General features: G+C 43.1%; 1 protein-coding gene across 6 annotated transcripts in view; it reads right to left on the reverse strand.

The window, feature by feature from the left end:
• MPRIP (myosin phosphatase Rho interacting protein) overlaps positions 1-17,625 on the reverse strand; it is a 237,508-nt gene that overhangs the window by 39,300 nt on the left and 180,583 nt on the right. For all 6 annotated transcript variants that reach the window (XM_069087914.1, XM_069087915.1, XM_069087913.1 and 3 more), the window contains exons 10-15: positions 17,269-17,325; positions 15,147-15,215; positions 14,158-14,247; positions 9,640-9,749; positions 5,311-5,884; positions 3,809-3,925 (exon numbers count right to left, since the gene is read on the reverse strand). In XM_069087914.1, the coding sequence (XP_068944015.1) occupies positions 3,809-3,925; positions 5,311-5,884; positions 9,640-9,749; positions 14,158-14,247; positions 15,147-15,215; positions 17,269-17,325 (1,017 nt within the window). The remainder of the gene's footprint in view (positions 1-3,808; positions 3,926-5,310; positions 5,885-9,639; positions 9,750-14,157; positions 14,248-15,146; positions 15,216-17,268; positions 17,326-17,625) is intronic.

Genomic DNA, 17,625 nt, shown 5'->3' on the forward strand with positions numbered 1-17,625 from the left:
TATAAATAGACAAATGGAAGGGGATGGGAATCATAAAGAAAATAAATGACCAACAAAACAAACAAACCTTTGTAGAATTCAAAGCAAGAGAGTGAGGCATGCAAAGAGGAGAAAGTGAACAAATGAAAAACATGCAAAAGTAGACAGAACTAATATTTTTTTCAAAAATAAAAAAAATAAAATAAAAAACAAAGATGAAAAAAGCAGCCCAGCCTAAAAATTTGGCCTGCCTGTGGTACTCTGTTTTCCGGTAAAGAAAGCCCACAGATGTGACACTCAGTTATGTTTAGTTAGAATCCATGCTTAAAACCAAAACCATGCAGTACCGCCCACCCGGCATGTTAGAAGAGAGCCCACCCAGAAAGATCTATGAACAACCTCACGATACTTGAATGATAAAGTGTGCTTGTTCATTTGCGACTCCAATTAGTGTCTGAAAAGTCTCCAAGCACCACATCAATCATGAGAAGTAACAGCAACAAATGAAAGGAAAAGTTAGTACCCAAGGACTGAAACCAGGGGCTTCGGTGAAAGGCTTATGCAATCATCCAGGTTAGCTACAAGTGAGCAATGTGCAAAATCTGTTGTTAGTCAGTAGACAGCATTATCAGCCAATGAGCAGTGAGCCCACTTATTTAAACGGTTCCATTTAGAACCTAGCGCTGTCGGTCTAATAAGATTTGAGGGGCAGTTAGGTGGTACAATGGACAGAGCACTGAGCTTGGAATCAGGAATCATCTTCCTTAGTTCACTTTGGCCTCACCCTGGATGTGTCACTTAACCCTGTCTGCCTCAGTTCCTCATCTGTAAAATGAGTTGGAGAAGGAAATGGCAAACATTCCAATCTTTGTGAAGAAAACCCTAAATGAGGTCACAAAGAGTCAGACATGATTGAAAAAAAGACTGAAAAAAGAGAAGATTTCAGTATCATTTCTGTGGGACAGACCACCGAAAACCATTGCTATTTGTAGATTCAATGTTATACAGGGCATGAAATTACAATTTTAAGGGGACTGGAACAATGGAGGAATTGAATCACAGTGAGGGGTCACAAACAAGACTGAGTAATGTCCAAAGGGCCATTAGCCCACGAGCTCACACTTGTCAGGGCAGAAGGGGGAAACGGGAAAAGAGAGAAAGAGGAGGAGAAGAGGAAAAAGGAGAGAGGGAGAAGAGAAAGTAAGTAAAAGACAAAAAGGAAAGGAAGAAAGAAAGAGGGAAAGGATAAGAGAACGCAGAGAAAGGAGACAGAAAGGAAAGGAAAGAGGAGAGAAGGAAAGATAAGCAAAGGAAGAAATATGTGCCCAGAAGGGAAGCAGTGGTGCCACTAGGCCCGCATCTGAGGCTGGTTCACTTTCTGGTTTGTGCCATTTCTTGGGCTGTTCTGGAATCTGGCTGTATAGAAGGTATATGAAGACATACTCAAGTAGGTCTTTGGCTGGACTTTAGGGCTAATTTTTACTCTATGGAGATACAGCCTTCCTTGTTCTACAATTCCAGGGCTGAAAGCCAAACACAGGAAGATCTACCTCAGGAAAAGCAGGGGCCAAGCTACTGCTAGACAGGGCCCACAGAGAGAAGCCACAGCTGGCAACAGTGAAAAACTGAGGCCAAAGAAACATCTGGTTCCCGTCAACAAACAGTTATGACTGTTTTGTTCTGGGGGGGTGAGGGTGGGGAGGGGAAGGAGAAGGAGAACAGACAGTGTCATGGGGATGGCAGAGGGAACCTGAGGAAAGCTTTCTAAAACCCCCATTTGGTATCACAAAAATCTTATCTGCTCCTCTCAGAGGCCAGCCATCACATTGGCTGTTCTGATCCAAAAGAGTGGGGGCAGCCAGAAAGGCTTCTAAGAAAAGACATTCAAACCTCTCTCCCATCTAAAGGAGATGTGAGGGTCTGTAAAAAAAAAGGAGGATTTTGTTATCCTTTTCAGAGTTTAGTTTCTTAGGATCCGTGTCCACTGCAATGTTTAGTTACCAGGTGTTAGATGATAACTCTCAGAAGAGCCCCAAGGATCCTAAATAGTAATTCCTAGAACCATAGTGATAGACAGTCCCATTGCGACTGTGCCATGAGACATGGAGGTGACATAGTTGATATTTACCATGCTCGCACAGAATGACAATGTTGCCAGAGTTAACCTAAGAGCTTAATGTTGGCAAGGTGTCTTCTTCATCTGTTGCCCTATAGCAAGTGGGCATTTGTTGGTGAGTAGGGGAACCATTTGGGATTCAGGTAATGCACAGAGGAATGCATGTACCTGCTTTGGCCAGCCCCCATTGAGGCTTGAGGAGATTTAGGGAGTGCACCAGTTGTGCCTGTCTCGACTGACCCCAGTGAGATGTAGGGGTAGTTGTGCCCCCCCCCCTTCTTCACACCAGCCCCTGAGAGAAGGGTGACTAGGGAATGCTGTAAGAGTTGGTGCTCCCATTATGAAGACTAGATTAGCATAAAGCAAGATGATTAACCCTCCAAAGATGTCTCCTTGTCCTTCCTGTCTGACCAGATTAAGAGCATGGTCGGTTAGAGGCTGGAGTTCACAAACTCCAATGCCTCCTGCATGTTATCTGCGAGACAGGGTCCAAAGGCATATTTCTTCTTATTTGCTTTGGTTCTGTCTCCACCGCCAGCTCACCTTACTGCCAAAGACCAACCTTTATGGTTCATAGGCAGTCATCTTTCCTTGTCAAGAGAGAGTATTCTGGGAACACAGAGCTCTTCTTTATAAAATGTGCAAGAGCTCATATCAATTTTGCACTTGACAGCTGCTGAAGTGCTTTCTGATGCTGGCCCACAAAGCTGGGAGGAATAGTGAACACGGTGCATGGCGCGTTCAGGATCAAGAACAAGAGGATGGAATTTAACAGGAATAAATGTAAGTTAATTAAGTAATTAAATTTAAAATGTAAATTATTACACCCAGGCTCAAAGATTCAGCTTTACAAATACAAGTGGGGAAGGCATGGTTGGATGGCATTTAATCTGAAAAAGGTCTGAGGGTCTGAGTTTGACCCGACCTAACGATGTGACGCGGGCAGCAGGAGAGTTCAGGCGGTCTTCGAGGTGAAACGTCCAGGACAGAGGGGGCGACAGTCCCCACGTACTCTTTCTGCCTTATTATCTGCTCCTACTAGTCACTGACCACACGGAAGCCCCTTTGTTTCTCAGTCTCAGTTTCCTTATCTTCAAAATGGGACTAACATCGTACCTACCTACTGTTAAAGGTTATTGTGAAGATAAATAAGATGATGCTTGAGAAAGTAAGAAGAAATATTTGTCTACATGTTGTATTCCCACAGTTGGTTATAAGTTCCTTGAAGGTACGGACCATTTCTCATTTTGCCCTTGTATCTTTAGCACATACTAAGTGCCTTGAACATAGTAGGCAATTAATTAATGCTTAGTAGGTTGAATTATTATAGCAAATATTCACTGAGTACTCTGGGAGCCACAATGAAAGAGAACCCTATTTCTGCCAGCTATGAACAACTGTTTATCAAAATATATTCTTTCCTTTCCACCTTCTCCCCACCAATTTGAAAAAATATTCTTAAATAAATTCTTAAATTTCAGGTAAATTCCTTGAATATAGAACCAAGGCTTTAGCTCATACCATGTTGACTCAAACTCCCCAGCCCATATGTGAGGAAGGCCTGAAGAAATAAGGTTTAAAGAGGCCACATTCCAGAGGTCAGGTTTTGCACGTTTCTAACAGACCTGGACACAAATGACAGACACCCTTACACTGAAGCCCAACAAACAAAAAGCACAATAGAAAATAGCTGATCCCTTTCTGTTCTCCTACCTGCAACACGTAGCCCTCCCTGGCGCTCTGCTCCCGACCTAAAGCCACCTTTAGCTGATCCTGAAGAAGTCGGTTCTGTTCTAAGAGATCTGAGGCTTCTTTCTGGCTCTGCTCCAGCTGCCGGAAAGAAGAAAAAAATCCAGAACAAGGGAAAACAAAAACAAAAACCCAAACAGACAAAAACAGGGTAATGAGCACCCAAAAAAGCCAATAAATTTATTTCTGGATTCATTCGTTGCAAAGATAAACCCAGTGTTTGTTAGAATTGACAAATTTTAGTAAATAAACCGGACTGTTCCTTTGATCACAGCATTTAAGGAATAAATGTGCCAGATGGATTGATCCCAACCACAAGCAGATGCTGTGTTATGTACCCCATGGCTAAGGAGAACATACTTCCCTATCTTTTCCAGCCTGGGCTCTGACATAAACCAGTCAGCTGATAGAGTCTGAATGTGGAGGCCTGTGTATGAGGCCAAGTGCTTGACACCAGAGAGCTGATCCCATTTAGGGGCATGTGCCAAAAGAAGTTTGAAAAAAGCAAGCTCTGTACCTGTGTTGAAAATAAAAGGCAAGCAGCCCACCTCAGCCAGGAACTGTGTTTGTAAAACAGCCTCTTCTCCTTCTGTTTAATCAGAAGTGTGATATCTTCACTATAGAAGTGTCCAGGGAGGGACTCTCACTATCCATAGAGACAGACACCTTCTCGGTAACTCCTGGAGTTTCCTGGGGGCACTAAGGGGCTGGGGGATTTGTTCAGGGCCACACAATCAGCATGCTAATGGACGGGACTCGAATGCAGGTCTCCTTGACTCCAGGCCCAACTCCCTATCCACTATGCCACACTGCCTCTTACTAAGACAGCAGAAATGTCACCCATTTGTGAGGGAAAAAGTCAATGTAATCCATTACTCAGTATATGACTTAAGCCTCCTCAATGCTCAAAGGTGAAGTGTTTCATGACTGCTGTGTTTCATTTAATATATACACAACCTGTAAAATATATTCAACTGTATGTGGTTTTATGTACAATCCTCTTAGTATACTGAAATATTGAGATTTGCTAAAGTTTGTCAAATTCACAATTAAAAAAAAGAATTCCTTAGTCATCTCTTAAATTTCAAATAAAAATAGAGTGAGCAGGTTTAGACTCTAACTCATTCATGACAGCCTTAAAACTAACTCTATCCCTTTGGGAAAATCCAAAGGAAACCTTTTTAATAAGGTATTTTACTAGGTTAGTAAATGGCATCATTTCCTTCCCATTTTGGAGAAAGCCAATTTCCAGTAGTAGCTACAAGATGGAATGAAAATGGTTTTCCACTTGGTTTTCCAAACCAAAGAAAAACAAAATAAATCACACCCACACGGATAAACGACGAAGGGAATCATGGGCCGTGTGCCGCATGACCCTGAGACAGTCTTCTTTTCTAGGATAATATAGCCCAAGGTGTTCCCTTAGGGTGTCCACCTCTCTAGAAAGAGGCCCTTCCCTCTCTCACCTCCTTCTCCAACAAGGAGGTTAGCTCCTGTGTGGGGAGTCGGTCGCTGCTATCTTCTGAAGACAGGTGTAAGGGGGCAATGGGCACTTGTTTTTCTTCACGGAGAGGGGTAGTCTCCACCTGATGCCATCGTTGCTCAATCTCCACATGGACGTTCTGTGGCTTCAGCTCTGTGGCCACTGGTGACACTGGACTCCTGTCCACCTCCATCCGCAAGCTGGTGTCATCTGCACTCGGCCCATCAACAGAATCAATCATCTCAAAGCGCTTACGCCGCTCTTCTCTCCGCCGTGCACGCTCCTTCTCCAGGTCTGTTAGGTCCATTTCTGAACTCCCAGGTTCTCGGGTCTTAGAGGAATCTGTGGCATTGGCCCTTTCCTGAGCCAGGGCTTGTTGGATAGGGCGAAACTCAGCCCAGTCAAAGGTTTTAGAACGTCCCTCTCGCCTCCTTTCCCGGGCGCGACTCCTTTTCTGCTCAGGGTCCAACTCAGCTTGGTCCATATCCTGTTTCTCACTTGGCTTTGGGCAGGTCTCAAAGGAAGAGCTGGTTTTATTCTTCTCTTCTGGCAATGAGCTATTTGAAACAAAACACAAAGAAAGTACATGTTAGTCATGGCTCTCAGGGTGACAACTTTCCTCACCATTCCTCATGCTCTAGATGCTAACATTAAAGATAAGGCAAACAAAATCACTCAACCTAAGACTCTTTCACTATTTCTTATGCCCACTATAGTTCCAGATGTTTAGGTTAGAAAATAAAAGTAAAAAAAACCAACCAATCCTTCTGTTTTCAACAATTTCAGTTCCTTCATGATCACCCAAGCCTGATCCTGGCTGTGGAAAAACGGGTAGAAGTTGACCTATGTTCTCCCTTGCTATTTATAAACACACACAAAGTGTCCCCTCAAAGAAACAAGCACAGGGATGAGAAGGAATTGTAATTATGAAAAAGGCCAATGTTGCAGTTCAACTGGGAAAGATCAAAGAACAGGTCACAGCAAAGAACCAAGTGCAATCCCTAACTTGTAGTCTTTTGACAGCGGAGTTGAAACAGCCCTGGTACTCTGTTAAGATGCATTTCATTAAAGGTGATGTTAACTATTTTTAGTGGCAGACAGAACACAAGAAAACAAGATTAAGTGCCTGGGTAGAGGACAGATACAAGAAATTTTATTTATCTTAAGGATCAAGCCAAACTAGAGACAAAGTTAAATTACAGAAATGATTAAGAGGCTAACTACGCAACTTGCATGAAACACATAAGTTACTGTGCTGCTCAAAGGCTTGGGAAAAGAGAGGAAAGAAGACAACTGAAATTATTAAATTTAGGCCCCATCCAACTTTCTAGTTGCATACATTTGATTTAAGAGGTAAAACCAAGGTGTTTTTTGTTGCAATGGATACTTAATTTCTTATTTTCTGCAGGTGACACCAGAAAGGCCCAGGGCATATTGCCATCAGTGTCCCTTGGCTTCAGGAAAAGCCAAAGAGTATCCTAATGCAATGACATTTTTAGCAGATGGCACTGCAGGCTTTTGCCGTCTCTTCAGCCTGACCCTTAAAGAAGCCTATTTTTGAACAATCGAGGCACATGGAAAACACAGTAAATGAAGGTTACTCTTTATAAGTACAGAGAGCCCATAGGTAGAAGCATTAATTTATAGAAATCCTCACGATTCTAGCCTACTTGGAATGAGTTGTGGGCTTGTGGGCTGACCTGAATTACAGTTATCAGTATTCCACCCTAGTTGGTCACGGGGTACAAATTGGGAAGGCCCAAGAAAATGACTTATAAGAGATCCTCTGGGATCACATGACACCATATAGTCCCCCAAAGACTATAAAGTTACAAGCTATGAAAAGATGATCAGCAGTTCCCTGAAATTTCTTACAGAAATTCTCTCATAATTCTATCCACAGAGGACACTATACTACCAGGGCAGCTAAGTAGCAAAGAAAAACTTTTTGAAGTTTCTAAGTTAAAAGGAAAAAATTAAAATATTATACTTGTAGATTAAATGGCCTTTACATAGAACTCATGCATACCAACCTTGTACTATTCAGAATTAGCCCAGCAGAAAAGAGAACTCAGAAGAATACAATTAGTATAGAATAATATTACCCTGTAGAGGGAGACAAAAGATAGGTTGTCCATCCTCTTTAAAAGCCCCTCAAAAGGCAAAGTTGTCCCAAGTTAGTCATACCCTTTTTTTTTTTTTTAAAGCAGTTGGGGTTAAGTAACTTGCTCAAGGTTACACGGCCGGTTATTTTGTGTGGGTGCCGAGTATCTGAGGCCGGAACCGATCCCGGGTCTCCCGACTCCGGGGCCAGTGCTCTTACTCACTCTGCCACCTGGCCATCTCTATCCATACCCTATTAACTATCTATACCTTAAATCCTTGCATCTCCCTACCTACCTAGGTTTTACAAGGAGATACAGATCCTTTGCAAACAATAATTCCAAGATAACTCTAGATTAGCCTACCAGTATGCTAGATATTAAAGTCACTGGATCTTGGGTTCCACCCTTTCCAATCCATCCCACAAATAATTCTTAAAACACAACTCTGATGAAACTATTCCCCTGCTTAAAAACACCGAAGGGCTCACTAAAAGCTACCAAATCAAGGTCAAATTTCTCAGCATCATTATTAGACTAGGAAAATGACATTGCTACACTTTCAGTCTACCTCATACACTCAAACACATACACAATTCCTAAAGTAACCTACCCCCAAAAGCCATCACAGCTGAATTTTTATGTTGGTAGTCTTGGTAAAGAAGGCAAAACTAAATGCTTCCTCAGGCCTGGCTTAATAAGTGCTCACTGATCAACTGCTGAACATTGATGAGAATGGCAATCCTGCTGGTGCTGAGCGATATTAAGTAAAAGTGCTGTCTTTATAAAATCTGTTTTCTGACACCTAGCTTCCAAGACATCCATCTCTCTTTCAGAATCCAATCATGGCAACTGCACAGTGCCACCAAGCCCAAAGAAAAAAGACAAAAAGGCCATTCATTTGAGGGAGTCCAAGAGATATACAGATCTAATGTTATAGACCCATTACACTCCGTCTTTTTCAGGCAAATGAAACAATAGAAATAATGAAGATTAATGTGTTAGAAAATGAGCAACCGCTTACCCAAAAAAACCAAAACTCTCCCATTTTCCCTCTCTACTTCTTCCTGATCTAAAGGGTAATAGAAGCTAGATAATAGAGGCTGGATAAGGCAGCTAAAAGGGTTATGAGAAGGGACTTTTCTTTGTGGGGGATACAGTAAGAGGACAAAATACTATCAACAAAGAGACTGGTTATGTGCCCACTTTAGAGCTGTGGACTCGCACACTGAATATTCCAAACCTCAATACTTAAGCTTCTAGCCTATTTCCAAATTTCTCATCAGAAAAGGATGAATTTTAAATGATGATATTTTTAAAATTTCAGTTATGGTTCCTGTCATTGCCCTTATCTTTGGACCTATTTGTATCATAAGATATCCATGTAAAGAGATGGATCTGGAATCACAACTGGTACATCAGAATGATATGTGTGTGTGTCTGTACACACACACATATACACATGTGCGTGTATGCCAATGAATCAAGTCTCTCTACCATCTCTTTCTTCCCCCCTTCTCACCTCCCACCTTTTTAAAAAGGAAAACTGCAGGGTTTTTGACCTGAAATGCAGGAGAGGGAAAACATGCAGTGAATCATGAGATATACAAACCACAAAATGTTAAAACAGGAGAGAACACAGTTTTCCAACCTGGGCTTCAGCACCGAGAGATTCAAATAGGCGTTTTTCCTGGTTGCATGAAAATTAAGAGATTCAGGAATGAGGAGAAGAGAGAATTCTAAGAGAAAGAAACTCTAAGGTGTTCTCTAGGAGGCCAGAAAACGTGTTGCCTTTGGTTCAGTCAGATTGCAATAGCCAAAGAGTATTATCTCCTTTCTTCCTGATGTGGGAGAAAGATGTAAACAGACTTATAGCTAGCAATCCAGCTGACAAGTATGAATACCACCTTCAACCAAAAGAGGTGCTAAAAAATCAGATTAAGAACCCCTTAAATAGTTAAAAAAAATACTAGCCTTAAGTATTTAACTGGATGCAGAGAGACCATGCAGCCCAACATGGGAAATGAGCAGTAAGAGAGTATGAAAGAAAAGGAGGAGGGAAGGCCATGCTCGTTTGAGTTTGATAAGGAAGTAGCCCAGCTGCCCTCCTCACCCCACGGGGGGGAATGAATGAAGAAAGAAGGGAAAGAGGAAGTTAAAGAGGAAGAGAGCAGAAGAAGCCCTGAAGGGGATATTTTTCAAATACTTACCTAGTGACATCTGGGGCAGTGGTTGGGTGTACATGTTTCATGATGGTCTGGATCCAATTCCGTCGAATTCCAGAAGTCATGGCAGAAAGAGTGAACTCTCCTTCTTTTGTCTAGATAGAACACAGTAAATACCTAATCGATGATGACAATATAAAAATATATCAAAATGTTGCTCAAGATTCTGCCTTCCCTTCTGGAAGGGAATCATTTGAAATGGATTTGGACAGCTGTAGTCAGGGTTTAAAGGGGACTTTACCAATAAGGCTGGTAGTCCCAGACTACCAAATGTAGCTTATCTTGGAGACCAGCTTCAAAGTAAATCTACAACATGGCCATCACCTCTCCAGCTTTCTGTTTAATAAACAAGAGTATGCATACTGTTGGAATGGGATTAGGCTATCATCTGGTTCCATTGGAGCACAGGCAGGACCTGCCGAAAAGTAGTTCATTAGGAAAATCCTAAGCACCATTCTGACCATGTCACCCCCTTGCTCAAAAAATCTTCAAGTTCTCCATTGCCTACAGGAAAAAATATAACCTTTACATGGCATCTGTCTGTGAGCTGGTTCTAAGCTCTCCTTCTGTCATTACGGACATTATTCCCCTTCATGGAGTCTACTTCTGAGTCATTCTGGGCTCTTCCTTCTCCTCTGGGAGTTCAGTCAATAAGGTTATTCATAAATACCCACTCCCTGCTCCTGCCTCCAACCTGTTTTACCCTCAGCTCCTCTCTGTTCCTCATGCCCCTGCTGAAATCCTCTTTTTTTCTAAGCAGAGCTCAGGTCTCCTATCTTCCATGAATGAAGCCTTCCCAGAGGCTTCCCATCTCTCCCTCCTCAAATTTTTCATGGCACATGGCTGGATCTCTCTTTTCCCTCATGTGCTTTAGTCGTTATCTACTTTCTTTGTTTACAGATTGAATCCTTCTCCCCTCCCCAGTACAATGCAAGTTATCTGAGAGCAGACACGTGTTTACCCTCTTCAGTGACACCAGCACCTAGCACACAGCAAGAAAGCAGACCGGGCACTAGGGATACAAAAAAATAAGAAAGAAACAGTCTCTGCCCTCAAAGAGTTTACATTCTATTGGAGGGAAACAATAGGTACAGAGGAAATTAAACAGAAAGCATATTTAAAGTGAAAACAAAGAAATTGCCAAACAGTAGTACTGGCAACTGGGAAATCAGGAAAGGTCTACCACAGGAGCAGTGCTTGAACTTAGTCTTAATAAAGGAAGCTAAAGACTCTGTGAGGGGAAGGGGAGGAGGAGAGTGAACTCCAGGCACAGGGACTGCAGATGTGCTATTGTGGATGGGATGGGGCACCCGGGCCAATGGGGTAGGAAACCAGGGTGAGTAGAGGAGCGGAAGGTGCAAAAAGTGTAGAAAGGCAGGTTGGAGTCAAACAGGGGAGGATTTAAATACCAAACAGGAGATAAGATTTTACCCTAGGGGCGAGAGGGAGCCACAGGAGCTTCTGAAGCAAGGGAGTGATGGGGTCATCAGACCTAAGTTTTGGACACAGGAAGCCTACACAAAGTTGATGTTTAATGTTCATGGAACGGAAGTGGATTTATTTTTTCCTGATTCCTCACCTTTATGTTCTTATTCTAGTCCAAATGAGACACTTTAAAAAGTGATAAAAATTAATACTTTAACCTCCCAGTCCACCTCGAAAATTGGCTAATGGGAAAATGAGAAAATAATTATTGCGAGATGGGTACAAAAGCAGCCAGAGGCCGTCGACACAAATGCTAAAGCCAGTTTGGCCTGTACAACAAAGCCAAAGCTGGAAAATCATCTCATCACTCACTATGCTGAGACTCCTACCAACTCACTAAAAGAGAAAGGTCAAGACGTCAGCTATTTCTCCGTCCTCTTAAAGGAAAGTATGAATCTGATCTGCAGCTGACGTGGCCAAACGTATCTTGCTGTCTTATCAACTCTCTCCTGATGGAATTCATTTTAAAATCGGCTTTTCCTCATGTCAATTTTTCTGTTTATGTAAGATGATAGTGACAACTCGGTGCTTTCTCAAGCTCCCTGCAAGACTGATCCTCTTCTTGCTTCTCCATCCTGATTTTCCTGCTGTTGCCTTCCTAAATGCCTTTTCCCCACTTTTTCTCACCTTCTACATGACTCTGTCCTCAATCCTCTTTTCGTTTTTCCATATTCTCACTGGGTGACATGTGTTCTCTACTCCAACAGCTTCAAATATCAAAATATTCAAATTCCCAAATTCTTTCACTCATCTCTTCCCTTGAACATGGTTGCCCAAGCTCCAGACCTATATTTCCAGACCTGTCTTAACCATTAGGCTTTCCTACCAGGATATCCTGAAAGCACCTCAGATTCATTATGTTCAAAATTAAAGTCACAATCTTCCTTCTCAAAGGAAACGATTCCCCCAGCTTGCCATTTCTATTAATGATACTACCATTCTTCCTACGACCACAACCTGAAATATTACTTGTTTTTCATCTGGGGAATAAAACAGAGGGAAGAGAGAGCTGCTAGGCTCTCCCAATTCTTTACCTGACGTGTTTCTTACATGTTCCCCCCCTTTCCACTCTGGCTATCACTGCCATAGTTAATGGACTATTGCAATAGTCTAATGTCTGCTTCAAATCTTTTCCCCACATTTCAGTCCATGATACATAAGACTATTCTCTTAATCTTCCTAAAGTACAGCTGTAATCATAACTTCCCTGCTTAAAAACTTTTAATTACACAGCATGGCTGAGAATAAAATCCAACCTCATTAAGTTTGGCATTCAAGGCCTGTGATCTGATTCCAGCTTTCCTTTTCAGCTTCTATCTTCCTTTACACTCCTTTTCATACAGCTAAATTGCACTGACTTACTATAACCAAAAGAAATCTCGCGCTTATGCTCTGGCCTTACTACTTAAAACTATTACTTCTGCTCAGAATGTTCTCTCTGCCTCTACGTGCACGACTAACAGAATCCCACATCTTCCCTGGGCTCTTCCCTGACCACTCCAGCCAGAAGTGAGCTGTTTTGAACTGGAGTGCCAGACTGGTTCAAATTCCAGTTCCAACACTTCCTAGCTGTGTGACCCTGGGAAAGACTTTTAACCTCTCTGAATGTCAGCTGACTCATCTGTAAAATAAATGGAAATGATAATGTTTATTAATAATGTTGTGGGGGTCAAATAAGATAAATCTGCTCGGAAATGTTTAAGTGTTACATCACTGTTGGTTATTATTATTTCTCACCTCAAAATTTTTTTTTTGCATAACTCATATTCTACTTCTCACATATTCTCTTTTGTCATAATTATATCTGTAAATATAACTTATCTCTCCCATGGGTTACAAACTCATCAAGGGTAGAGACCAAGTCTTATTCGCAGAATATTCATTGAATGAATTAATGAAAACTAGGCTTAGTTTGTTGTTATTCGGTCGTGTCTGACTCTGTGACCCCGTTTGGGGTTTTCCTGGCTAAGATATGGAGTGGTTTGCCATTTCCTTCTCTAGCTCATTTTACAGAAGAGGAAACTGATGTAAACAGGGTTAAGTGACTTGCCCAGGGTCACACAGCTAGTAAGTGTCTGAGGCCAAATTTGAACTCAGGAAGAGGAGTCCTCCTGAAGCCGGGACTGGTGCTCTATCCACTGCACCACCTAGCGGTTCATGCTAGTCTTAAGTTTATTGGTGCATAGATTTATTTCACCTCAGATCCTCACGTTCCTTCCAAAAGACCCTCAACAGGATTTCTATGCTTTTAAGAACAGGAAATATAGGAATAGCTATTCCTTGTTCAGATTAGAACTGGAAGGAATAACAGAAAAGATGGGATACCTGGGTGATAATGGAAAGTAACAGACGCAGTAAAGGCAGTGACAAAGACCTAGGACAACAGAGAGCACTGACTGGGAGGCGTCATATTTTTCTCCATAATCCTCACTATGGGAAGAGATACAGTGGCAAACTGGGGCCAGAATAATCTCCCCTTAAAGAAGTATAGTATCGGGCTAGCTAGGTGATGCAGTGAACAGAGCACCGGCCCTGGACTCAGGAGTTCAAATTTGGCCTTGGACACTTACTAGCCGTGTGACCTTGGGCAAGTCACTTGACCCCAATTGCCCTGCCTTCCCCCCTCCAAAAAGCAAAAAAAAAAGTATAGTATTTCATAAGAAGATGAATTATCCTGAGAAAAGAGATGTACTCAATTTTCTAAAACTAGTTACTGAGTAGGTAGCTGGCGGTGGTCCATTTAACAAAAAGTCTTCCACATTCTGTTTCATCCCTTCTCTCCTCTCTAACAACTGTGTGGTTTATGGGCACAGTAACTCAACAGTGAGAAGGTCTTGGGTTCTGATCCCACTTCACCCAATAGCTGGGTCCCTCAGACTCTCTACCTCCGTGTCCTCCTAAACAAGATGAGAGTGTTGGACTTGAGGACTTCTGAGGTCCCTATGCTCTGAATGGTCCTGAATCTATGATCCCAAGAACTCATGAGCTGAGCTCTCTCCTGGCCCGTGTTCTGCTTACATGGATCTGGAAGCCGTAGTTTCTCTGGACTGGATATTCAGTGACATTGCAGCAGGTAGACAGGTCAATCTCACCATCCAAATCAGCCGCCTGGAAAGGAAAGAAAGAATCATAATGGGCATTGCCTACATCAGTGAAGTTTGTTTAAAACTGTGTGAGTTTTTTCTCCCAAAGTTAAGGAAGAAGTCTGTATTATCTATATCTATCTGCCATTTCCTTCTCCGGTTCATTTTACAGATGATAAAAACTGATATAAACAGGGTTAAATGACTTGCCCAGGGTCACACAGCTATTAAATGTCTGAGGCCAGATTTGAACTAAGTAAGACTCTTCTTCTTCTTCTTTTTTTTTTTTTTTTTTTGCTTTTTGGAGGGGGGAAGGTAGAGCAATTGGGGTTAAGCGACTTGCCCAAGGTCACATGGCTAGTTTTTGTGTTAAGTGTCTGAGGCTGGATTTGAACTCAAGTCCTCTTGACTCCAGGGCTGGTGCTCAGAAGAGGCTTCTTGACTCCAGACCTAGCCCCCTATCAACTCCACCGCCTAATTACCCTGTTTATCCAGGTAACAACAGGAAATACCAAACTCTTTTTTTTCTTGGAGATCAGCATGCTAAAACCATCTCATCATAAAGAAAACACAGTGGACCATTGATCCTGAGCTTTTTACCTAATGTTTTCCAAAGAACAGAGAAAAGCTGGTGAGCTACATTGCACACACATCTCCCTTAGGTGGAGTCTTCCAAAAACTAAACATCAGAGGCAGGAAAACACTTAACAAGGACATCAAAATCAGACCTCATTGTACTCTAACTTTCCCAACAGGATCTAGACTAGGAAATACATGACAACATGCACTAGCATCCTTAAATCCACAAAGGAAAGAACCTGAGGCCAGAAGAAGCCAGATCCCTGGGAGCCAGGCACCCCCTGGATCTGCTCAGCCTGAATTCACTTGGCCAACTGGCATAAAGGTGAAACAGGAAACGCTCACCTCTTCAGCTACAGAATCCCTGTAGTATCTCAGGCTTTGATCCGCCAGGACAAACCAGTGTTTCTTCCACTAAGAAAAAAAATTTTAAAGGACACATGAATATTTTTCAGGACTCTCATTCTGCCGTCTATTTGGATCTGAGAAAGTATAACCTGTGGGACACCTCCCATGAGCACAGGTAAAGCCAACGATGCTCCAGCCCCTCCCGGTGACTGGTGGAACACAGAAGACTGTGCTTAGGCTCCAAGCAGCCATGCATCTATGTCAGGACAACTCGTGAAGCTGTAGCTTCTCCAGTGAAAAGCCAACCCAGAAAGCCAAGAGCTGGGCTCTCTCCAGACTCCACAGTGCTGGGTGCTTGGTGAACACAGCCCACTTGCTTTGCTGCCCTCAATGGATTTTCTGTCAGAAGCCTCATAATTAGGACTTCCTCCCAATGAAGCCTGGGAAAGGTGACAGGTGGTCCTGAGTGGTCACACTGCAATGTACCTGGCTGGCTAACGAGATGGGCACCTGTTTTGTTGTGGGGGTTTTCCCCGCCTGCAGCCAATAGCAGCAAACTAACCAGCTAAGTTCCCAAGTCTTCACTGTGGGTAGCAATGAGGGAAACTCGGATCTTCAGGCAAAACCAAGGGGATTGGATATGGAGGAGAGAGAGAAAAGAGGAAGATGACCTTTGAGAAAAGTCATTTGGAAAACAAGAGGCAGATCCTGGGACTGGCAGGACCCTTTAGAGCCCCACAGTTCACTGCTACTTCGTGGACCTTGGTTCCTACAGTTCTCCCTTCTCCCCACCCCTGAGGGAGGTCCCTGCAAGGACGCAGATGTAGAGCAGAGGCCGGGGAATTGCCACAGGCGGTAACACGAGCTCGTCAGGCCGGTAGTTCCTGTCCAGGCTCAACGGTTTGAGTGTCGTGGTAGTGGTGGTAGCAACAACAGCAGTAACAGCATTTATAGAGAGCTTTAGGTCTGCAAAGCGCTTTACAAATGTTATTTCCTTTTATCTGCACAACCACCCTGGGAAAGAGGTGCTAATGCTGCCTCTATTTGACAGATGAGGAAATTGAGGCAGGCAGTGGTGAAGTGACTTTCCCAGGTCATACAGCTGGTAAGTGTCTTTCTGACTGAGGCCCAGAGCTCAATCCATGGCCCCACTCAGCTTTACTCCTGAAGAACAGAGCTGGGCTTGGGGAAGAGGGAAGGAGGAGCCACAGGAACTGAGAGTTCCATTAGACCCCGAATGCAATCATTTTCACTTCATCTTTCTCCACTGGGAGTCAGGCTGCTCAGGAGTGTGCCCCACTCCAATGGGAGCATCAGACGGCACTGGTGCCTCGAGCCTTGCTTCCAGAGGCTAAGGAAAAGCTGAGAGCAAAAAACCAACCTAACCATGCAAGTCTTCCACTAGGAAAACCAAAAGCTCAGGCGGGCCTTTTAAAATAATGAGGGAATTTGTTTTACTGAACTGAGATAATGTGCATTAAGGGATTTTTTAAAAAAATTTAGTCAATGAGTAGGGGAAGAGTAGGGGTAAAGACAGATTAATTCAAAAAATATTTGTTTCTTAAAAATATCATTTTATTTATTTTTTGCCTTTTTGGAGGGGGGAGGGCAGGGCAATTGGGATTAAGTGACTTTCCCAAGGTCACATGGCTAGTAAGTGTTAAGTGTCTGAGGCCGGATTTGAACTCAGATCCTCCTGACTCCAGGGCCAGTGCTCTATTCACTGTGCCACCTAGCTGCCCCAAAAATAATTTTTTAAAAGACTTCTCAGAGGCAAATGGAATACAATGCCTTAAAATGCAGCCCTGGAGCCAGGTCCCTTATTTCTGGGAGCAGATGGGCCAGATAGATTTGGGCATCCTACAGGAAGCAGCTACCTGGGAAAAATATATGTATGTAGGTATGTATGTGTATATATGTGTGTACACACACACACACCCCCAAGTTTCCTCCTAAGAGTAGCTGGCATAGACCTCTTCCCTCTGAGGTTCTCAGTTATATAGATTAGTAGTAAAAATACTCAATTAAACCAGGAAGTTTGGAGACAGAGAAAGAAGACACTGACACTTCCATAAAACATCCATGCTCGGACTCCTGGCCAAGTGGGCACTGAACTCACCTGGCCATCCTCATACTGCTTGGTCAGCCAGCCTTTCTTGAAGTTCAGCAGGTCAGGCTATGAGGAGGAATGGGAAAGAGTTACAGGACAGCAGTAAGGGGTTTCATCCCTTGCAAGAAGGCAAATGCCAGGCGCAGAAGCGCTCTACACCAGGTAACAAGCATCTCCTCCTATTGGGAGGACGCTGAGGAAATGAATGCTTCACTCTGCGTAACCGTACAGCACCCCACAACACTGAGCTTCTTGTTTTCCATTCCATAAGGAGATACTGGACAAGCTCCTTGGAGAAGAGGGAGAAACTCTGCTCAGAGTGGTCACGGTAGGAGCCGCTTTGGTCATCACCCTGAGCTCTCTCTG

The sequence above is a fragment of the Petaurus breviceps genome, unplaced genomic scaffold (assembly GCF_028583685.1).
Source record: "Petaurus breviceps papuanus isolate PSGF00001 unplaced genomic scaffold, PetGlider_PUasm1.0 183, whole genome shotgun sequence".
NCBI lineage: Eukaryota > Metazoa > Chordata > Mammalia > Diprotodontia > Petauridae > Petaurus > Petaurus breviceps.